Raw genomic sequence first — 23,532 nt, 5'->3', positions numbered from 1 at the left:
TGACGTTTCTAGTTTGTACCGAAAATGAATTTCCTCTACCCTCAGACCAGGGGCCTGAGAGCCAAATCTAGTATTCACCTCAGATCCCCTCTTGCTGCCTGTAAACACAGCAGAAACTTACGACCCAGAGCATCTTGAATTAAACAGCTTGTATAGAGTCGGAATTCTTTGCTTTCCAAACAAGTTCCAGATCCTGGCAGCAGGGACAGGGACTACTATAGGGGAGGTTCGTGTTCTCCCTCCCACTGCCACTGAAAGCACATTAACAAATAAAACCTCTGCTTCATTTATGCCTTGGGAGCCACGATGAACTCTGAGTTCAAATCCTGACTTTACCACTTCCTTGTGGGAGGACCCGGGCAAGTTGTTTAATCCTTTAAGAGTCAGTTTTCTCATGACTCATAGTTTGTCTGGGTTACATGAGATAGTAAAAGTACAGTATGCCTACGAGTACCACCCTGAAATTGTACAGTACACAACCTGTGTCACCATATATGGCAGCCCTGGGGAAGGCACAGACCACAAACACCTCCCTTTGAGGTCACTTCTAGTGGGGAGAATCCCTGATGCTCCATGTGGGCTCCTATAGAATCTGGAAACAAAGGCAATATCTTGAAAGTTATCCCTCTGTGGGAGGCAAGCCCCAGAAAGTCAGAGAGGGCAGCATCTATCACGCATGAAACCAGAATGTGGGGTGGGGAGATTGGTGTGAACCATAGGGAAGCCCAATTTCTTGCTCAAATAAACTGTAGAATATATAGGCTCTCTAGCCTAGCAATGCCCGGTAGAACTTTCTGCTACGATGAAAATAGTCCCTATCTGTGCTTTGAGATATGGCGGCCACTGGTCACATCTGGCGATGGAGTACTTGAAATATGGCTGGAGTGACTGAGTGACCAAGTTTTACACTTTATTTAATTTCAAATGGTTCAAATTTAAATGCAAACAGTCACACTAGTAGCTACCATATTGGACAGTTCAGCTCTCAAATTTATAGCGTTATTATTCCTGTGAACCATGACCAAGAACCTTGGTAATAACAGCTTTTTAAAGTGTTTCCAGGATGCCAGACAGGTGCCCCAGACTTTCATTCATTTCGACAACTCACAACAAACATTTGAAGAAGAAACATCATCCCCTTCTTCCAATGAGGAAAGAAGGCTAGGAGGCTAAGTTCTTGTCCATAGTTACGAGTGAGTGGGCGGTGTTGACGGGCCCCACAGCCCTGTTCTTCCCACTACCCCCGAACATTTCCAGGGCAGGCTAGTGCCAAAGGGCAAGAACTCCATCCCCAGACAGCTGGGGCGAAGTGCTAAGTGTCCCAACATTTAATCCAGCTCAGATGTTCCTGAGCTGTCCAAGGTGATAACTCAGGCCCAGTTTTGCAGAGAAGCACTGTGGGGAATTTGCAGGTGATTAGGGGAGGAGGCACAGAGTCTGTGGCAGATGTGTGCACAGGGCCCGCAGCAGGGGAGGGAGAGACTAAAGGTGCTTGTCGACCAAGTAATGCTCTTAACGGGGCTTTCAGTGGCTCAGGAGGAGCAAGACCGGAAGGGTGGGGGTAGAATCAGTGATGCGCCCAGTTCATCACATGGGTCACAGAGGTGGCTGTGAAAGCCTTTCTGCCCCTAGTGGTATGCATCTGGCTCCTGCCTTTATGGGCTCTGCTGTGGATACAGCACAGTTCTTGCATGCACAGTGCCTCTCCAAGCAGGGGCGGCTTTTAGGCTGAGCCTTGTGAAATTCTTGCCTAGGCACTCTGGGCTTCCTAGAGGAAGTTAGAAACTTCACAGGAGGTGGACAAGACCTAGGAGATCCCCCACTGCAGCCCGCTTATTTTACAGATGGGGCCACTGGAGCCAGAGAAGGGAAGGGACTTGCCTCGAGTCACACAGCAAGTCACTAGCAGAGTCAGAACTTAAAGTCTCCGATCTCCTAACCAAGGCATGACACATACCAGATTTTCTGCCCATCCTTCCTCCTACACAAAGGGCTACATGTCACCCTTGTACCTTACCTGGAAGATGCAATGTGCATATAGGGGCAACGCATTGCCTGGGGACGGAGGCAAGTAATTAATAGCAGCGGTTTATTAAGCATTTATTACTTGCTAGTCCCTGGGCTGAGTGCTGTACACGGACACATTATTTAAGCCCCACAGCATCAGTCTGGCATTGCTGCCCCATTTTGTAGATGAGGAGGCTGAGGTCCCATAAGGTAAGGTGGTTCTCTCTCTGTTATATAGCTAAGAGTGGTAGACCTGAGATTCCCGTTATTAGGTCAGCCTGCCTCCAAGGCTTTAAGCTCTTTATGTCCCATCTGTACAGCCTGGTTCTGTCCTGCTCTGAGGCTGCCATGTGTCTCTCTGCCATTATTTTGTCTATTCCCATCTCTGCTAAGGAGAAGAAATCTGATTCTCCCCCTCTCCTCATCTCGCCTCCCCTACCCACCTCTCCCCTCCATTGCAGTACAGGCACAGAGGCTTATAGTCAGGAGACCCAGCTCTGACACTGGCAATCTCCGTGACTTGGGCATGCTGCCTTCCTGCTGTGGCTGCTGCCACTTCTAAGATGTTGGGGATGCTAGGGTTGATTCTGAAGTCACCCTAGATAATAGCGGAACGGAGTGGCCCTGAGCCTTAGGTGACAGAGAGCCCCAGTGTGTGTTTAAGCTCTAAGTGCTTCCCATAATCTAACTTACTTGGTCCTCGTGATGATTGTGTCAGGTAGTGGATCCCATGCCCATTTAGTAGCTGAGAAAATTAAGGGACATAGGTTAAGGAACTTCCCTAAATAACCATGGCTAGGAAGTTGCAGGGCTGGGATTTAAATCTCCATAGTTGGCTTGAATTTGGTTTGAGTTCATGCTCCTGACCATTACAGTGGCATTTAAAAACTCACTTTTTCACTTGCTAGCTAAACCTCAGTTTCCAAATCTGTAGCAGGGATATAATTTCTACTCTACTATATTGTTAAAAGGATTTCGAAATGCCTGTAAAACACTCGGCACATGGTGGGTATTTGATAATATAATTATGATATGCCTTCAGCCCTTCTGGGGCCCCTGTGGCTAAAGAGACTTTGAGAGAGCCACACATGCTTTTATACAGATAGATTCACAGGCACAGAGAGGCAAAATGTTTTGCTGAGGGATGCTCAGCCCTCTTGGAAGTGATTTCACTTTAGCATTTGGAATTGTGCATTCAGAACCAAGTGTACCCAGCAGGCTTCTTGCCCAGCGGTCTTTGGTTCTATCAGATTATATCCTCAATGTCCAGTCTTCCATGGTCACAATAGACTTAACATCAAGGGTTAATTCTGAGGCTCTGTCCTAGCTGGTAGGTAAGCGCTGAGTGCACCAAGATCTAGTCCTAAAAGAGAATGTGGAAATCCAGAAAGGCTCCGGGAAGTCTGCTGTGCAGGGGACTCAGCAAAGACAAAGATGTGGAGGTGGGAAGCAAGAGGAATGTGAGACTAGAAGGAAAGACAGGTGCATAGCAAGAGATGGGGCTAGACTTGTCATCTGGGTTCCGCTCTGGAGGCCCTGGAGTGCCAGCCCACAAGTATGCCTTGTTTGGAAGTCTAAGGTGTCTTAGCAGAAGGTTGTCATCTTTTTTTCTTTTTTCTTTAAAGCATATTTAGTCAGCAGTAGAAAGTGCCCGATGAGCTGGGCAGGAGGGAGAGGGGCTGGAGGCAGCAACACCAGTACCTTTATGTTCCCACCTTCTATGGTAGAGCCTTCTATAGTGGATTTCTCTATGGCGAAATTCCCTGAGCAGATTCCAGCTAGTTCTAATACATTCTCTGCTGCAAACCGAGGTCCCCAGCCAACTCTGGCCCACGTAGTGCTGAGGTCTGCAGCCCTTCGGGGGCTGGAGGCCAAATGCATCATAGGCCCAGGCCAAGGCTCCAGGAAATTGGGGTCAATTCCCTACTCCCCCGAGGGCCCAGCAGAATCATGGGGCCCGGGGCTTGGGGCTCCAGGAGGGAGAGAGAGTCGGTTCTCTGAAGCCACATGAAGCTGCCTAAACTTTCCCTGATGTCACACACAATCTCTGGGGGTGGACTCTGTGAGTCGTCCCACAGCTGCATGCTTGGGATGGGCCACCCTTCTCCCGGGGCCACAGAGGTTCCCACTGCATTTGGAAAGACCCATGAGAGGCCCAGAGAGGCCCCCCCCCCCGCCGCCACCCCCTTTCTCTTCTGAATCCTGTCTCCTTGCAGCTGTTTTCTCAGACAGGGTAGCCTCAGCCTGCATCAGCTCTTTGAAAGAGCTTATTCATTTCCTTATACACGCACTCATTCATTTATTCCCTAATTCACCCATTTCTTCGTCTGCTCACTTATGCATTTATTTCCTCACCCACACATTCATTTATGCTCTTGCTTATTAAACAAATTCATTCCATAACTCTCTACCGATTCGCCACATCTCTTCTTTTGTTAAACAGATAGTTCTTTTTTGTTGTTGTTTTGTTTTTGAGAGAGAGAGAGCGCACACGAGCTGGGGAGAGGGGGCAGAGGGCAGAGGGAGAGAGAGAAAATCCTAAGCAGACTCCATGCTGAGCACAGGAACCCAATGCAGGGCTCGATCCCATGACCCTGGGATCTGCCCTGAGCCAAAATCAAGAGTCAGATGCTTTACCGAGCATCTGAGCCACCCACGTGCCCCTAAAACAGATAGTTCTTGAGTGAGCAAAAATATCTACTGAGTGATAAATGAATGGACCAAATTATCAGGACCTATTAGAAGTTGTGGAAAGGCCCTGAAGATGCAGGGACGAGTGGGGAACCGTCTTGGGCCTTGAGGGAGTTCATCATCTGGGTGGGAACAGATGATAAACAACAAGGCAGTGCATGGCAGAGACGTTGAGGTAGCGCACTCTGCAGAGTTGGAGCAGCACTAGGACACGATAGTTTGTGTCAGACAAGGTGCTGGGGCGGGGAGGGAAACAAAGCAGCCAGAAGGCCCTGAGTACAGAGGCATGGTGTTGTGAAATAGCTATGGTGCATTTGAGAATGCAGGTGATTTAAACCAAAGTTCAAGGTTGGTGGTGGCATTGTAGGGAGCGAGAGCCTGGGGAATTAGTCAAGGTTAAGGCTGTGGGGGCTCTGGAGGCCAGACACTGGAGTTTGAATGGCGGCTGAAGGGCACAGGAGCCGTTGCATAGGTTTTCACATTGGTAGAGCATGATCAGCTCCTCTGGCCTCATACAGAGTTTCTCTTCTGATCAAAAGCTTCAAAGAGGGAGAGAACAGGGCACCTGGATGGCTCAGTCAGCTAAGTATCTGACTCTTGACTTTGGCTCAGGTCATGATCTCAGGTTTGTGGCATCGAGTCCTGTGTCTGTCTCCATGCTTACAGTGTAAAGCCTGCTTGGGATTCTCTCTCTCCCTCTTGTTCTGCCTCTCTCCCGTGTGCACTCTCCTTCTCTTTCTCTCTCTCTCTCTCAAAGTAAACAAATAAACACTTTTAAAAAAAGAAAGAGGGAGAGAATGTACAGTGTATTCTCAGATGGAAGGACCCCCGTCCAGAAACCACTCGTGGTTCTCCATTCTCAAGGGACAGAGTCCAAACTCCATAAGCTGACATTGAAGCCACACTCTGCTTCTGCCCTACCAACTCCTCCTCTCTTGGATCACAGGATGAGAAACCTTGGGGAGCTGTCTGTTGCTCACTGTACTTCCTTGCATTTGTGCATGCCCTTTGGCCTTCCAGAAAAGTCTTTCCATCCCTGTTCTGCCTGTGATTCAATGCATTCTTGAAAACTCCTTTCCATATATCACTTCCTCTCCGGGGCCCTCCCTGCTTGCCCCTCACAACCAAAACTACTCTCCCCACATTGTCACGGCACTGCTGCCGAGCACGGTCACACGGACATGACTGTCTCACTGTGGCAGATACTGGCTCACTTCACATTTGGACCCCACAGAGCTGGGCACAGTCTGGGCACTAAGAAATGGTCCTTGGCTTCAGGGGAAGGTCTGACATTTCCACAGAGCTGGACCTCCCATTAGAAGCCCAGACTTTGAAACGGGGCTCAGAGAAAGGACCATGTCTGCAAGCTGCATTTGCCTACCACCTTGCAGAGGGTTGAGAAACTGTGTTGTGCCTGTTTTAAAGAGTTGATGGGAGGGCACAGATAGAAGTATCCCCACATCACCCTCCTGATGCCATTGTTGCTGGAATGCAATGGAATGGAGCAAAAGGAAGGAAGGGAAGGCAAAAGAGAGGAAGGCAGTGTCCAGGAAGAAAAAGCTTCTCGCCTGCCAAGTTAGCATGTGGCAGAGCCCTGACATGGGGTACTTTCTCACTGGCTGAGATTAAGTAAGCTTTGCTCTGTGGCTGCCTTCTCACGAACAGCCCTAGGACCCATGTTCTTCCTTGCTGTATGAGTTAGGGAACATTTGGTCCCCTACCTTCTCAGTTATAAAAAAAAAAGATCAACACACAAAACAAATCCCTCTGACAAATCTCTGAAAGAGCTTGAAGCTAGGACATAGGAAACCTGGGAGATGGGCTCCCGGGGGGGCTTTGAGCAAGCTTCTTTCTGCACGGAGTCCTCAGTTTCCCCATCTGTAAAATGGAGATGTGAACAGTGCCTCTAGTTCAGGGTGATTGGGTTTTGTACATGGTTCAGAAACTGGTTGTGGAACACTTCTAGGGCTCTGGGAGATAAGGAGCAGTCTCCTCGTTTCTGTTGAGGGGCTTATGATGTTGAGGGTGGTCATCCCTGTTGGTCATCCTGACTGTTCTTGCGTGGTGTTCAGGGACATGGGAGCAACGTCATCCACTGCCGGAAAGATGGCACCTGGAGCGGCTCCTTCCACATCTGCCAGGAGATGCAAGGCCAGTGCTTGGCCCCAGACCAGCTCAACAGCAACCTCAAACTGCAGTGCCCGGACGGCTACGCCATCGGTACGGTGTGTGTGTGTCTGATGGTGCGAGTGGGAGGGGCAGATCCTTCTGGCAACCTGGGCCTGGTGCCTCGCTGGATGACTGGGCACCTCTACCTCGTGAGGCCCTGTAAGGGGGAAACAAAGATGAGAGGGACCAGGTCCTTGCTCCCAGAAAGAGTAAAAGGCACGAATGTTAGAGAAACAGTGGTGAGTAGGGTCTTCCTGGAGTACAGAAGAGCTGACCGCAGAATCAGGAGACAGAGGGGGCTCTCAGAGGAAGGGACGCTTACATAGGGATTTGCAAGAGCTTGTTGGGTGGGAAATGGCATTCCAGACAGAAGAAACCATGTGGCAGAGGGAAGGAGATGTGGAAGCACCTATCACATTTGGGAAAGCAATGGTGGTCCTAGCTGCCTTTTTATCTGGAATCTGAAATTTTGCATAATACTCATCATTCATGAGTACCTACTATGGGCCAGGCCCTGCATCAAGCACTGTATAGAGGCACCATATCTTATCTGCCCAATGACCTTTGACATATGAGGAAACTGGGACTTGAAGGGATAACAGAACATGCCCTGAATCCAGAGGGCTCTTCTACTCCAAAGTCTGAGTTCTTTCTGTGGCATCCCAGTTGCCTCCAACTGGAAAGATAAATAGCATTTTCAGAATATGATTTGCGTGGTGATAGGCGAGCTCACAGAGTGCTCACAGTGAGAAGAGACAACCTGGGGTTTGATGCCAGGGATTTGCCTGGTTGAAACCAGGTGCCTGGATGGATGCATTAATCACTGGCTCTGAGGCTTTCTGGGGAACTGGAGTGTGCATTGAGTCTGACCTCAGCTAAGGGCGGTGATGCTGACCTCTTGGGCTGATTCCCTAATTGACCATGATGAAAAGCCCAGGGAATTGGATGTTCTTTCTCATGGCCAGTGTGATTTATGGGATAATCACCAGGGATGTCTGGAGCAGAAGGTTATCCTGCACACAGTCACTCCCAGTTACACAGAGCCAACAAGTTCTACACCCAGCACGACGGGAGCTGTCACTTCTTGTCCAGAAGCGAGGCCCGTGGTGGGAGAGGGGAGGTGTATGGGGCCCGATCACCTTTCAAAGATGGAAACACAGAGCCTGAGAGTGCATGTCAATTCTTCACCTAAATGTAGAGTAGGGATCAGCATTCCTGCATTTGGTCCAGAGAACTTGGTGAGAGTACCTCTGAGTGCATGGTTGCTCTCTCTGATGATTCTAAAGGTACTGTAAGTTTCTACAGAGGCACCAACCCAAAGGACCCTGACCAGGATGGCTGCAGAGAGGTGGCATCTTGTGGGTCTGCCAATATAGGCGTTCAAGATGGTTGGGGCAACAGGTGTAGCAATGGTCAGTAACAGTGGCTGTTCCACCCTGAGGCCAATGCTTTCTTCTCTCCATCAGTCCTGATGGGTGTGCGGGATTCTAGACACATATGTCTGTGATGGGGTCCCACCCCCAACTCAGTGTATACAAGTGAATATTCAGTGATACTCAGGACTGGTATTAAGTGGCGCTGGGAGGAAATCTTTTGATTAAGTGACTTTTATTAAAAAAAAAACAAAAACAAAAACAAAAACTTATAGGGGGTCCTGGGTGGCTCAGTTGGTTAAGCGTCTGACTTCAGCTCAGGTCATGATCTCATGGTCCATGGGTTTGAGCCCTGTGTCGGCTCTGTGCTGACAGATCAGAGCCTGGAGTCTGCTGTGGATTCTGTGTTTCCCTCTCTCTCTGCCCCTCCCCCGCTCATGCTCTGTCTCTCCTCTTTCTCTCTCTCTCTCTCAAAAATAAACATTAAGAAAACTCATAAAAACAGACTTCCTGCATGTCTACATCCACTGATATATATTCACACATGCAAAAATAAACACAAGCACAAATGCTTAATGACCAAACATAGACCCAAGCACATACATCATAAACTCATGCTTGGCATGTACACTTTAGCCAGATAAGTGTATCAACTTGTCACCTATACACACACACACACATACACACACACACACACACACACACACACACACACACAGAGCTACACATAGCATGTACACACCTGTGACATAATTACACACACATCACAAGCACAGACACATCTTATGCTCTGAAACATAAAGATGTGCGGAAGGCAAACATAACTCACACATGTACACAGACACATCCTGTGGCCACTCGGGACATACACTGCATTCCCATGCCACAACCACACATCACCTGGCTCTCTGCTTACCTAGCTAGAGGTAGGCAGAGGTGTGGCAGTACTATTCCTTTGCCCATGGAGCTTTTTTGTGATGAAGCAGAAAGGGAAAGAAGTTGGTATGACACTAGAACCTGAATGTCCCTCCCTTCCAAGTACCCATGTCCCCATTGCCATGCTGATCCCCCTTTAAGGAATATGGTGATCCAGGGTGGCTGGGGGGATATGGGGGAGCTAAAAAAAAAAGCAGTGTGGGACACTGGGAGATAATGATTGGGAAGGAGGGAAACCTCCAGGTCCCTGCCCTACCCCACCTGCAAAGGCCCCCACATCAGATTCCCAGGTTGAGCCCCTCCCTGGGGAGAGCCTGCCTCACTGAGGAGGGGATTTGATCAAAGGCCTTGTAATCAGGGGTGAGGGGTGTGTCCCATCACAGGGGCTTAGGCGCTGGGGGACACATTCTGGCACCACCCAGAGGAGCTCGCTCTGGACCCCCCTCCCACTCAACACAGGCAGGCTTCTGTGGCAGTTAGGAGCCCTCAGAAAGTTGCTACAGGCAGGGGCCTGGTGAGATCATCCTCTGTAAGGATGCCAGTTCGGTTTCATATATCACAACACAGCAGCCTGGTCCTAAAGCCCTAGCACTGTGGAGAGGGGAGGGGAACACAGAGTAGGGAGCTGCGGAGAAGGGGAGGGCAGTGGTGGCCTCCTGTCTTGACCATATTTTCCCCCTTTTCCCCCTCTTGGAATAAGATAGCCTTTGTCTTTCCCTCAGAGGCGGCCTCTTGCTTTTGCAGAAGAGGATTTTATCATCACAGCCTCACTTCTGCCTTGCTTTCTAGAAGCTCCTTTAGAACGTGAACTCACGACAGACACACAGCACTGAGTTTTTCCAACTGCTTAGTGACTTGTCCCCTTTTACCATCACTCGTCTTTTTGGTACTTTTGCATCCCCTCCCCATTTCTTTTCTCTCCTCTGCCTTCCTTTCTCTTTCCTCTCTTGGTCTGTATCTATCACTGGACTTGGAAGGCAGAGGGATGTGGGTTTTAATTCTTGGGCCTCTAACCACCTTCTCTGTAGCCTGAGCTCTGTGCACTGGTCTAACCTGAGACTTGGGTGTGATGACGACCCATCGCACGGGCTGGATATTCAGGAGGATGAGTGACCTATGACAACCACCTGCCTGGCCAGGAATCTGCCCCCACTTCTGGGCTCAGTGTCCCTGTGTTTAAATAGAAGAGGTTGTAAACACTGTCCTAGACCTGCTGTCACCCCCCTCTTCGGTCCTTGTGAGTCTTCTGCACTAAAGAGGACTACAAAATGGCATTAAAAAGGGAACTGGTAGATAAACTATATATATATATATATATATATATATATATATATATATGGGGGGGGATTATACACATTCAGACATCACCCTTACCCACCCACCCACATACGTGGAAGGGAGCCTATAGAGTGACTAACAGAATAGAGTTGGCTGTCTCTTGTGATTCGCTTAATATTCAAGGGTGGTCCTGGCAGTAAGCTGGAGGAATGACCTCCTTAGGGCCTTGGTCAGATTCTGACATGTCCGTTCTTTGCCCACATGGATGAGCACCATTTGAGAGTCATGGAGACATCTCATGGGATAGGCTTGATTTTCAGGAGGCTCCAGAATGCATGAGGTCAGGGCAGAGAATCAATGTACCAAATTATAGTCAACTTGGCAACCAAGCCACAGCTTGATGTCAACTGTCTTCACCTGTGAAGTCCCTGGACCGAGGGTTTCTATGGAGCACTACCCTGTTCCAGTTCATCACCAGTGCCTTCACCAGCTACCTGATTCATTTTGTCATTCCCTTATCCAGGTACCCAGTCTTTTATCCATGCAATCCTCCATCTGTGTACCTACTTCCTCCTTCATAAGATACCAGAATGCCTACTGATCGTTTACTCACCGTCCCATTCACTCACTCACTCAGTTCCTTGTCCGTCTATGCACTCACTTCCTGTGTCTCTTCCACTCATTCCACACATACTTGCTGAGTGCCCATCATCTGCCATGCACAGTGCCAGGCTCTGGGCACGGAATGTGGAGCACAGAGAGGGCTCAGGAGTTTACAGTCCATCAGGGGAGAAAGCCGTTGATACAACAGTCACCAAGCCATGACAAATGCTGGCATAGTGCCTGTCAGAGGGTCTGGCCTGTCAGGAAAGCAGGGAGGGCCTCTCGGAGCAGGTGGCACTTGGGTTGAGGTCCAAAGGGCCATAAGTAGTGCATTAGTTGAAGAAGAGTGTGAAGGGTCTTGAAGGCACGGCTCGGGAGGCATGTGTGCAAGCCTGGTGCGAGCAGAAAGCAAGGGGTTAAGAGGCTGTGCTGCATTCATGGGCTCACCGTGTGCTGGGCTGATGGCTTACCAGGCACTGGGCTAGGCTCACGGATGAGTCACCCTCATCCCTGCCCGTCCAGGGCATCACTGTAACTGCGGAAAGGTAGGCACAGGGAGGGGGTAAGGCCAGCACTGAGAGACTCATCATTGCTCAGCAATGATGAGAGCACACTGCTCTCACTCAGGTGCAAAAATCAGGGCAGGCTGCTCAGAGGATTTGAACTGAGCCATGAAGAACTGATGGGATTTGACCTTGAGTAGGCAGATGGGAGTGATTCAGGAGAAGGGGTGAATGGGAGCTGAGGTATAGAGGTGAGGGGTTGTTGCAGGACTCAGATGGAAAACCTAGTGCAGTCTGGCTGGCCCACCCAAAGCGTGAAGATGGTTAATGGCAGATGAGATTGACCGGACCATGGGAGCCCATGAACGCTGGACAAAGGGGATCGCACTTTGTCCTGCTTGTGGGGAATCTTGTAAAGTTTTCCAACGAGGAAAGGCATGACCCAACTGGGCTCAGGGCCAACAAACATGGTGGTGGGAGGGTGCAGGCTAGATTGGAGACAAGAGAGCAGAGTCAGGGAGACCAGAGGCTGCCCTGCTGGAAGTTCCCTTCTTTCTCTGACCCTCAAGGCCAGGGTGGCCCAGTCCAGAGTGACAGGGCCTGCCCTGTATGAGAGCAGCCCGTGGACATCAGGGGACTGGGGGCTGAGCTGTGGCCTCACACTGTGCTTCCCCTCAGGGTCGGAGTGTGTCGCCTCGTGCCTGGACCACAACAGCGAGTCCATCATTCTGCCAGTGAACGTGACTGTACGTGACATCCCCCACTGGCTGAACCCCACCCGGGTGGAGGTGAGTGACAGAGCCGCCCCCCGTGGCGAGGGGAGGGCAGTGACCCTGTTGGACACTCGCTATGCCCCCAGCCCGCATCAGTCCTTGTATATATGTTGAATCATTGACTTGTCGCACCTGTCGTGTGGGGTGGGAACCGTTCAGTCCGTTCTCCAGGTCCCTCCGAAGGACCTTTTACTTCCTGCTCCACTGAATCCTGATGACAGCCTAGGAATAAGAGGATTGATGTCTCCAGTTTAGAGATGAGGAAACTGAGGCACCAAGAACCACACAGAAAGCAGAGTCAGCTCACAAACCCATGTATGTCTGATTGGGAAGTCTGTACTGGTAAGGATGGTGCAGTCTGGCTTCTCTAGACGAGCCCTTAGAAGGCCTTTCAACATTCCATGGCCTAGACTTCTGGGATCCTTCTTCACGCTTACCTCCTTTGGTGGAAAGCAGTTAATCTGCAATATGGGAATTAGTAACACCCACCGTTTATGAAGCACCCACTGTGTTCGCGTGCCCAGCACCCCGCACACAAGACTGCACTGAAACCTCAGAATCGCTGGATGGAGCAGGGGGCATGGCATCGCCTCCGCCGCCTACTTTTGGACACTGAGCTCTCAGGAGTGCGAGGGCTCGAACCTAAGCCTGAGTCCAAGTGCGGTGCTCTTCCCACAGTGCCAAGCTGGCATGGTCCTGGCCAGAAGGCCACGTAGGCGCCTCCTCCTGGCACCCACTGCCATTGCCCAGGCCCGCTTTGGGGCTGGCCACTCCCCTTGTCGCCTGATCTATCCGAGGCCCTAGAGGCTTTGAGGGACCCCACTCTTGCCCTCCAGGGCAGCGGGGATCCTGGGCCTCATGTAGCACTGGTTCTCGGCACTGGCTCACCCTGGAGAAGGTGAAGGAGGGAGGCAGGGCGTGCAGGACAATGTTCGGCTATGTCCCTCCCGGCCAGGCTTTCTGCCTGCGGAGCGGGGACGCCTTGCTGTCCTGCTGCAGATCTCGCTCCGGATAGCTAGGCAGAACCCGATACCGGGTGTACGGTTTCTCAAATGAGCTGAGGGCGTGATTGCGAGGGCTTACTCAGCACTCCGCCCGTGGAGCTGGCACTGGACTGGGCCGGCCTGCCCTGCTCCCCCATGCACCCCAGCGTTCTTCTCCTTCCTCTTTTTCACCTAAGGCCCTCTGCCCCACCTCCAACTGTAGTCCCTTCCCCCTGCCCCTGTCTCCGCTCTGTTTCTCTCTCGCCTCTCCCAAGACCTCTCTCGCCTTGTTCCACCTCCCGCCCACCCGTGCTCTTGCCCCTCTATCTGCCCCTGACTCTCCCATGCATACCCGAGACAGCTCTGTCTCCCTAACCTCAAGCTCCTCATCTGTTTTCTGCCCTGAGCGTGCCTTTCCCCATCACGAACCCAGAGTCCCCGTGTAGATTCTCACCGAATGCCCAGTGGATTCTGGTGTGCTATTACACACCCAGGGGCGCGCACAGAACCGCCAGGTCAGAATCTCAAGGAGGCTGGAGATCCAGCACAGGCCCCTGATTGTACAGATGGAGAAACTGAGCAGCAGAGAGGGAGGGGATGAGGCCAGGGTCACGAAGGATGAGAGCTGGGATCGTGCCATGCCATGCCTCCCCTCCCTCTGCCCTGCCCTGATTCCACATACCCAAAGGCAGGGGAATCACACTCCTCCACAGAGCAGACACAGGAGACCTCCCTCATGCCCCACTACCGGAGGTCTTCTCTGTCTGGGATTCAGACCAGTTTCCCCTGGCCCGGCTCCCACTCAGGCCTTTGCTCTGCCCCCTGGGTGAATTCCCACCCTTCCCTCTGTGAGCCTGGGCACTAAAGAGTTCAGTTATAATTCACTGTGAAATAAATCCAGGGATTTGAAAGCCTGCAAGTCCCCGCCTTCCCCAGTTGCCCACCCGCTGCCTGCCTGCCTGGCCCAACCCCCACCCAGTTCCCTGGTCTGCCGGCCTTTATTGATGCTGGCCTACGGAGAGAGCCATAACGAGGTTCAGACCTCCACCGGTCTCCGGAGGCCTCATTATCCAGGAGGAAAAAAAAATGTGGTAGAAAAAGGGAGGAGGGTGAAGGGCAGAGATTGATGATTTCCAGGAATACGGCAGAAAAGCTGGCCTCTGCTGCGCCCTTGCCCCTTGTGTGACGAGAGCGACGTGGAAACAGAGCAGGCCCTGGGTAGCTCTGCTTTCTGAGGCCTGCCTCCCAGGGCCAGCACAAGGTAGATGGGTGGGGGCCAGGCTCTTTTCCAACTCCTGTCACCTTTGTCCCCGGGTGAGGACGTGCGAGGCCACGACTGATGTTTAATGGACGCCTCCTGTGAATCGGGCACTGGGTCAGCCTTTACTTACACCCGTCCCCTGACACAGTCCGTAAGGTAGGTCTTAGTGTCTCCATTTTTCCCGGAGAGTGAATGGCATCTCAGGGATGGAAGCCACTTGCCTAAGAGAAATTGAAGAGACATCCCGGCCAGTCTAATGCAGTTTTCTCCAGCTACCCGTGCCGTCTCTGTTCAATGCATAACAATGATAATAAAGGCAAAACGTTGACCGATGGCTTGCCAGGGACTGTGCTGGTAAATAGTTAACAACTGGCTGTCCGCCACTGCCTCCACCTCCGCCCCCTAAAATAACCGTATAGAACTCTGACTTGTAGCATTTGCTAATGACAGTGGTGTAAAGACTTCCCCCCATGGCAGACGTCAGGTTCTCCAAGTTGCCCTCATCGCACACAATGTTGGGAAGGGACGGGCATTACCGCCTCTCATGAGCCCACATGACAGGATCTATTTTAAGTACTTTACACGTATTGGCCTGTATGACAAGAACAGTACCCACTTAGATGAGTAGAATCTCAACACTGAGGGCATGTGACTAATGCACCAGAACAGTGGCCTTTGCAAAGGGCAGGCCCACGGTCACCTTGCTTACAACGGTACTGCCCTTAGTGCTGAGTACACAGTGGGTTTCGCTAAATACTTAACGGTTGCAGGGTCAGGTGACCAAGGTTCTAGTGCAAACCCAGGCATCTTCTTGCTGTGTGTCCTTGGACAAATCCTATCATTTCTATACGCTGCAGTTTCCCCAACTGTGGAATGAGACATAGTCCTGGATCAAGAGTCACAAACTCAAACACCCACAGGAACCAGGCAGGCAGGATAAATGGGTGAAGCAGGCCAGGCCTATCGTTCTGTATATTAAATACCTAGTCATATTATTCATAGTAGTAGCAATGTTTTACTCTACGTATTTCAGACAGACAGACTTAAAGAAAATATATCAAACACCCATGTACATACTATCCAACTTAAGAAATAAGAATTTTTAAATACAGCTGGAAGTTTTTCTTACTGAGATTGAACATATATGCTGACCCTTAGCAAGAGATTTGAGAAATTTGTATGTTTGCGGCCACTCCTGAAACCACTACCCAGGTCAGGGTCTGTGACTCCCCAAAGATCATCCCCTCCCCATGCCAGGCAATGGCTGCACCAATGAGATAACTTCTACTGGGGGTTTCTTATTCCTTTTTATTGAGGTATAATTGACATATAAAATTATATTAGTTTCAGGTGTACTAAAATGTTTAGTTTTACTTTCAAAAACAAGAACACTGTGTCCCTTCATTTTTTTTTAAAGTTCTTTCCTTGAAAGCCCCCACTCCCCCACCCCCACCCCCCACTTTTGGAAGCGACAGGGATATGGAAGATAGGGAGAAATCTTCCTCTCCTCTAATAAATGAGATGATACAAACTCAATGACAGATGGAAATGTCTCTTGGCTCCGGTGCTGGAGAGACTGCAGGGAATGGTAGAGACAGTGGTGAACTCTGGAAAACATCCTGCTTCCCAAGGGGGCTCTCTAGCCAAGTGTGGCACTGTGGAAATGTATGCCTAATACGGCTAGAGTTTCCACTTTTTCTTGAGAAAAAATAAGAAATCTGGAGTCTTTAAAATGTAAAATCTCTTAATTTTTTAAAAAATACTGGCAAATAATTTTGACTTCTGTTAAGCACTTTGTGTGCCAAACCGAACATTTCTGTGGGTTGTGTAGCCTGGAAGCCGTTGGCTTGCAACCTTTGGATGAGATAGACTCCCAGCCCTGGGCATCTGGAATTCTGGGTGTCACCAGCCCCAAAGGAGCACCTCTAATCTGCCCTGCACCTTGACTGGGTTACAGCAAATGTAGTTCACAACCTCAGAGGCTTGTAATTCCTCTAGGTACTTGAGACCTTGGATTTTATAATGGCTCCTGGAAAAAAAAAAAAAGGATGGAAGGAGGGAGGAAAGGGAGGAGAAGAAGAAAAGGATGGAGGAACTTAAGGGAAAGAAAGGAAGTCATCGTTTATTGAAGGCATCATTTATATAGGCATGGTTTGTTAGGCAGGTCAATAAATGCCACCTCATTTTGTCTCCACCATACCCCAGTGAGATCAGTAGGGTCACCATTTTACCCATGAGGAAGCTGAGGTTCTGAGGGCTTGTCACTGCCCAATTCACATAACTAATGTGGTTCAGTCAGAATTTGAACCCAGCGCTAATTCTCCTGCATTTCATCATGCAAGGCAACCACCTTCCACATTAGAAATCATAATTCAACACTTGCAGACAAAGGATGCAGAATTCTGTCCTTGGAAGAGAAGGCAGCACTGTGGGAAACCCTGTCAAGAGTCCACAAGGCAGAGATAGAATGGTTCTGAGTGGACATGAAGTCCAGTCTATCTGATATATGGATGGAGATATTGTGTGCCCTGGAGGTGAAGCCCATGGACGGAGAGATGTGTCAGGGATCCAGTGATTTCTCATTCACTCATGGACACTCCCATGCATCCATTCACTTGCTCATTGGTTCATTCACTCATTCAAAAACATTGACTGTGCCCTTCTAAATGGCAGGCAGTCCTCAAACACCAGGCATACAGGGGTGGAAAATGCCTCAACTTTTAAAGAAAGCCAGAAGCTCCAGAACTGCTAACAAAAGGCATGGTAGAATTCACTCACAGTAAGGCTTGTAAATCAAGGACAGAATTAAGGAGAAAAGAGGGCTCATCCTAGAAGGTATTAGGAGGGGTATCTGATCTGAGCCTTAGGATGGGGAGGCTCTCTTAAGATGCTTTCTCACAGGTCTTCAGCGCTGCCTGGGACCCATCTTCTCTGGGACTCATCTTTGAGACAGTCCTCCCCCACCTCTCTTTGTCTCATAGCCTCTCCACCTTTCTGAACCTTGGTCTTTCCGTTGGTCGAAAGAGTCAACTATTTTATACTCACAGTTTTGGGGGCTAGGACACTGTAGGGTTCCAAGTATAGACCTGGAAATCAGAGAGCCGTGGGCTTAATTCCTGACTGTCATTGCCTCTGTGTATGGTTGGGAGCAAGTTGTTTAACTCCTCTGTGCTCTGTTTCCTCCTGTGTAAACCAGACTCAAGAATAGTAGCACGCTCATAGTTATGGTGAGAATTAAGTAGATGAAGCCTCAAGCACAGGGAGTGTGTTGATGAGGACGAGGATAATGATGGCAGGGTAGGTGCCTGTGCTTTGCTGATGATGAGGTGACGACAGTAGTGCCGGTGGGTGCTAATGATGGCAGTGGTGGTAGCACTGGTGGCCTGGGTGTTGATGCTGACGGTCACTACAGCCAGGAAGACAGGGCGCTCTATTCTTCCTAGGCACACCCACCGTTGCCCAGGTAGGAAACGAAAGCCATCTTACAAAACCTGGTCTGAAACCTGGCCTGCCTCTCACTGGCATCCAGAGGAACAAGGCTGACGTTTGCGGGGCCCCATCTGGGATCTCCCACTTTGTGGTGTAAATAGCCTAGCCTTCCCTTCAGCTCCTGCCCCTTACCCACTTTCCAGTTCTCCTCACATACAGAGAGGTCCTGTGGTGAGACAGGTAGGGCGTGCAGCCCAAAGGAATAGTGGAAAATCCAAAAGCCTTGGAAAGATAAATAGGCTCCTGCGGATAGTATAAAAGTCCTTTCTCTGAACTCACGTCAGGTAAACCTCAACTGACAGAAACTTGTACAACCACACCACGACACTCCTACAGATGGATTAAATTAGCTCTCAGATAAACAGGGGGAGGGATGGGCATCAAATCCCTCGTGGATCCTAACCCCGCTGTTTTCTATGACTTGAGCCGTTACCGAGTGCCCCTCCAAGCATCCCTGTTTTTTGGCTGGGGACAGACCCTCAGACCCAGAAATGAAAACCTGGATAAAGTGTCCCAGAGAATGAAAGCAGGTGACTCTCCCCACTTCTGGCCCTGGGGCCAGGAAGCACAGGGCACCAAAGTAGCTGGAAGCTAGAAGAAAGGAACCCTGGACCCACTCACATTCCTTCATTTGGCCAACGTGTTTGCTGTGCTCCAGGCCTGGTCCTTGGGAGAGACAGAGATGTCTAAGCCCAGGTCCTCGGTTAACCATTCCTGTACCACTTATCTCAGTGCATCATCACAACAAGCCAATGACATGGTTTTTAGGACCCATTTCACAGGCAGGAGAACCAAGCCTCAGAGTGGAAATTAAAGCAAATTCAAGTTGAATTGCATCCACATCTGACTTACCTCAAAGCCCAATGTCCTTCCCATATATCACGTTTTATAGGTGTAATGGGAGAAGGTAGACAGGGACAGTAGGGGCAGTAGGGGACTACGTAGTAGACTTCACCTTGCATGATTGATGGTCACATCCTCAAGTTACATTGTTTGTCCAAGACCTTAATTTAATTCCACCTACACTAAACTGGTCCTGTAAACTAAACACTGTGGTAGGCTTTGTAAGGGCTCTTCTGATACTCTAGAAGAGAGGAAGCCAAGTAAAGAAAATACAGCCTATTGATAAAATCATCTCGATTTTGAGATGTGGCCATTCATTTATAGCAAAAATATTTCGTGGGCATCCTCCATGTGCCAGACGCCATGTTGCACGATCCAAGGGTGAACCAGAGATGATGTGTGGCAGAGAAGAAAGGCACCAACCCAGTCTTAGCCAGATCTTGGAGTCATGTGATTCCCTTTGTTCCAAGCTCACCAAGAAACCTAATTCCAGTTGGGTTCCCACAAAGGTCTGTCTTCATGGAGAAAAATGGGTTAGTCACATGGTTTTCTGTATTCTGGCCCATTTGACTGTTCATTTCTTAACTGAAATTAATCAACTGGCAACCATCCAGGAGAGCGAGCCCTTATCATATAGACTTCCATGGCTGGTCCCTCACACAATTACCTCTCGTTGCAAATCTGAGCATTGCCTCCAGGTTATTTTTATTTCATTTTTTACAGAAATCATTGTAATTTTGGCGTGAAATGTAAGGCATCTATGGCAGAATAGAGAAAGGAGCTTCTGGGATCATTATGTTAGCCCCATTCCTAATGTTATTTACCTTTCTAGTTTTAGCTTTCCTTTTTCCACCTCCTTTAAGAATTATCCTCCTATTGGGTTTTATGTTACGAGCTGCCTTAAATAATTTCCAAAACAAGTGCTTGCTTCCAAATCCCAGTTTCTTCACTAAACAGTTATGCAGCCAGGGGAATTTATTCTCCTTATGACCCGAGATTGATGCCCACCTCACCTCATGATGAGTAATAAATAAGATAATGCATAAAGTAATTAGTACGAATGTACTCAATATATTTTAGTTGTCATTGTCGTAGTAATAATAATTATTATTAAAGGAGGCTATAAATAAATGCATATATGCATACCTATAAGCTCTGAGGGGGTTGGGGAAGGCACCACAGAGGAAGTAAGTCCTGAGCAGCAGTTTAAAAGATAACTGAAGATTCCCCAGGAGGCAAGATGGGGAAGGGCATTTCAGTGAAGGAGAACAGCCAGAACAAAGTCACAGGGGTGTGGGAGTACGGACAATGTCAGGGGATTGTGAGCGGGCCCATATGGCATGGCGGCAGGTGGAGGCAGGGAGGGTTCTCTGTGTCTCCAAGGGTTCTGAACCAGCCCACTGCTCTCAAACTGTAGTATATATCAGAACCATCTGGCAGGCTTGTTTTTAAAATGTGGAGTCCCAGGCCCTGGCCCTGGAGGTTGGGATTCATTAGATCCAAAGCAGCTCTGAAAAATCTGCCTCCTTAATGTGCTCCCACAGTGCCCCTGATGAAGATGGTCCTCAGCACATGCTTTGGGAAACCCTGCTCCACACTGCTCTCCCATCTTCCTGCTAGGGCCGGATATCCACTCTGCCTCATCCGCTTCCTCCCTCCACCCTCCCTCCACCAGCCAAGAATTTCCTGAAGGGCCTTTCTAATCGCGTCTTCATCCTCCCAATTCTGTTTCTCTCCAGCCCCTATTCCTGCCGGGAAAATACAGAATCATGACACCTACAGCAAACACATATTATTGTGATCTTATGATTCCTGTTATTTACAAGTACCTGGGCAAATTATTCATGTAAATGCCAAGGTGGAATCAGGGCTCGGAAGATCCAAGAAGACGTGGGGTGGTTGAATGTGAGATCACTGAAGAGATGACTTCCTTCCAGCCTCAAACCCATCTGACCGCTCTCTCCCTCTCTCTGCAGAGAGTTGTCTGCACGGCTGGTCTCAAGTGGTATCCTCACCCTGCTCTGATTCATTGTGTCAAAGGCTGTGAGGTGAGTCCCTAAAAATGATCCTGCTGTTGTTATCATCATCATTATTATTGTATATTAATCATGGCTGTCATTTGCTGTACCTACTAAGTGCTGTAACTATCCTTTTTAATAGACTTCTTGGACAGAGATGAGCAATCCGATTTTACAGATGGTGGAACTGAGGCACAGTTCAACAAACATACTCAAAAATACATTTAATGCATAACAGAATTGCGATTCCAAGCCAGGTTTTTCTGCTTCCTAAGCCTGTATTCAACATAATACTGCATCTGTAAAAGGGAGGGAGGCCATATTGATTTTGCATCTTTAATATGCCAGGCACATTACCCAGATTATCACATTTAACCTTTACAGAACCACAGGAAGCATTTTTTTTTCTTTCTAATTCCTACTTTACTGCTGACCATTACTTAAAGATCACTTCCTTTTGCTACATGTTTGTCATTCACTTATTCTTCGACCCCAGAATTAATATGGACATCTTAGACCCGACCATAGGCTGAAAGTGGAAAATCCTCTCTGACTTCGCAGTTGAACTGTTCCCTGGAGTTTGAAATGATGATCTGTCTCTGTCTCAGTGACAAACCTAGGGAGGGACAGGGTACTTAGGATGTCATGTGTGTTCTTTTTTTTTAATTTAAAAAAAAATTTTTTTTAACGTTTTATTTATTTTTGAGACAGGGAGAGACAGAGCATGAACAGGGGAGGGTCAGAGAGAGGGAGACACAGAATCTGAAACAGGCTCCAGGCTCTGAGCTGTCAGCACAGAGCCTGACGTGGGGCTCGAACTCACGGACTGTGAGATCATGACCTGAGCCGAAGTCGGCCGCTTAACCGACTGAGCCACCCAGGCGCCCCTATCATGTGTATTCTCAAGGGGGCACTGTCTATGGAACTAAGAGATATTTCTGTGGACCCCAAGTCCTTTGTGGTTCTTCTCAGCTGACAGTGAAAAGGAGGCCCCAAATTCCATCCAGGTGGATGAACACTTATCTGCGGTGCCCCCAGAGCCCAGTCAGGAAAATGCAGGTGAAAAGGACTATATTGTGCTTTAGAAAACTTTGTGGGTTTTTTTTTTAATTTATATATTTATTTTGAGAGAGAGAATGGGAAGGGCAGAGAGAAATGGGGAGAGAGAATCCCAAGCAGTCTCCACGCCCAGTGTGGAGCCCAACCCAGGACTGGAACTCGGGAACCACAAACCTTGAGATCATGACCTGAGCTGAAATCAAGAGTTGGACACTTAAGTGACTGAGTCATCCAGGTGCCCCATAGAAAACTTTGTATTTGATGAAATTCTTAGAATGTCAGAGCCAGAAATGCTCTTCTAGATGATCTAAACCTGACTTTTTATTTTATTTTATTCATTTTTTAAAAATTTTTTTTTAATGTTTATTTATTTTTTTGAGAGAGACAGAGACAGAATGCGAGTGGGTTAGGGGCAGAGAGAGAGGGAGACACAGAAGCAGAAGCAGGCTCCAGGCTCTGAGCTGTCAGCGCAGAGCCGGATGCGGGGCTCGAACTCACAAACCGTGAGATCATGACCTGAGCGGAAGTCGGGCGCTCAACCGACTGAGCCACCCAGGCACCCCTGACTTTTTATTTTAAAGATGAGGAAACTGGGACCTAGATAGTAGCCAAATCTAAAATTTGATGGAATGCCAAAATTGGAAGGGTTCTTAGTATGATCTAATTTAGTCTGATCTACTCAATGCTTATATGGAGTGGAAAATGAGGGTCAGAGAGGGGATGGACTGCCCAAAGTTGCACAGCATAAAAGCCACAGAACCAAAGCATGAACCTGGGTCTCCTGACTCCAGCCCAGTGCTTTTTCTCCTCCACTAGGCCACCTCCCACCCATGAAACACCTCGGAACTGCAAGTGTCACAGGACAGTCCCTGGGTCACACTTTTGTTTCTGTGTATTGGTTAGGAGCTCCCTATAGCATCTTCTCAGGGCACTTGACACTGTAGTCTTTAAGAACCTCCATTCTTCCAAGATTCAGCCAGGAATGGCAAATCAAGGCCAAGTCCCAGGCCCCGTGGCTGTTGCTTCCTTCCATCTCTCTGGATCAGTCCAGTGCTTTGCGAAAAGGAAGCTTAGATTACCTGGGCGCTTGTTCTGCTGAGTTGGCAGTCTGGGCAGCCAGTGTGACAGCAGAATTCGATCCCTCCTTTGACTCAGCACTGGGGCCTAGGAGACCCTCACCTGTCAGGCTCCGAGCACTGCCAATGATGCTTATCGCCTTTGCCCTTGTAGGTGCTCCTCCTCTCCTTTACTCTTCAGCTTAGAGCTAATAGTTTGCCTCTTACCTGGGGCTGAAAACAATGCCTGGAAGAGATACAAATGCTGGGCCCAGGAAGGAGCCATCAACCTGGAGTGTCTAGAGTAGCCAAGACTGAGAAAGGGTTTTGAGACTCCTGAGCCCTCTACCCACCCCCCTGTCCCCACCGTATCCAAAGTGGTCATTCACTCACTCATGCGTCAGAGCTTCACTGATGCCTGTTATGTGCCTAGCACTACTCTGCATTCTGAGAACACCATGATCTTAGTCAAGTGAAAATAGTAACTATGC

At 49.2% G+C, this 23,532-nt stretch overlaps 1 protein-coding gene across 1 annotated transcript in view; it reads left to right on the top strand.

The window, feature by feature from the left end:
• Positions 1-23,532, top strand: part of PAPPA (pappalysin 1) — a 243,408-nt gene that overhangs the window by 198,564 nt on the left and 21,312 nt on the right. Inside the window, exons 18-20 of the mRNA XM_053204718.1 lie at positions 6,771-6,918; positions 12,239-12,348; positions 20,886-20,957. Of these exons, the coding sequence (XP_053060693.1) occupies positions 6,771-6,918; positions 12,239-12,348; positions 20,886-20,957 (330 nt within the window). The remainder of the gene's footprint in view (positions 1-6,770; positions 6,919-12,238; positions 12,349-20,885; positions 20,958-23,532) is intronic.

The sequence above is a fragment of the Acinonyx jubatus genome, chromosome D4 (genome assembly GCF_027475565.1).
Source record: "Acinonyx jubatus isolate Ajub_Pintada_27869175 chromosome D4, VMU_Ajub_asm_v1.0, whole genome shotgun sequence".
Classification (NCBI taxonomy): Eukaryota; Metazoa; Chordata; class Mammalia; order Carnivora; family Felidae; genus Acinonyx; species Acinonyx jubatus.
Note: the sequence above shows the minus strand (reverse complement) of the source record. Positions and strands in the feature narration are given on the sequence as shown.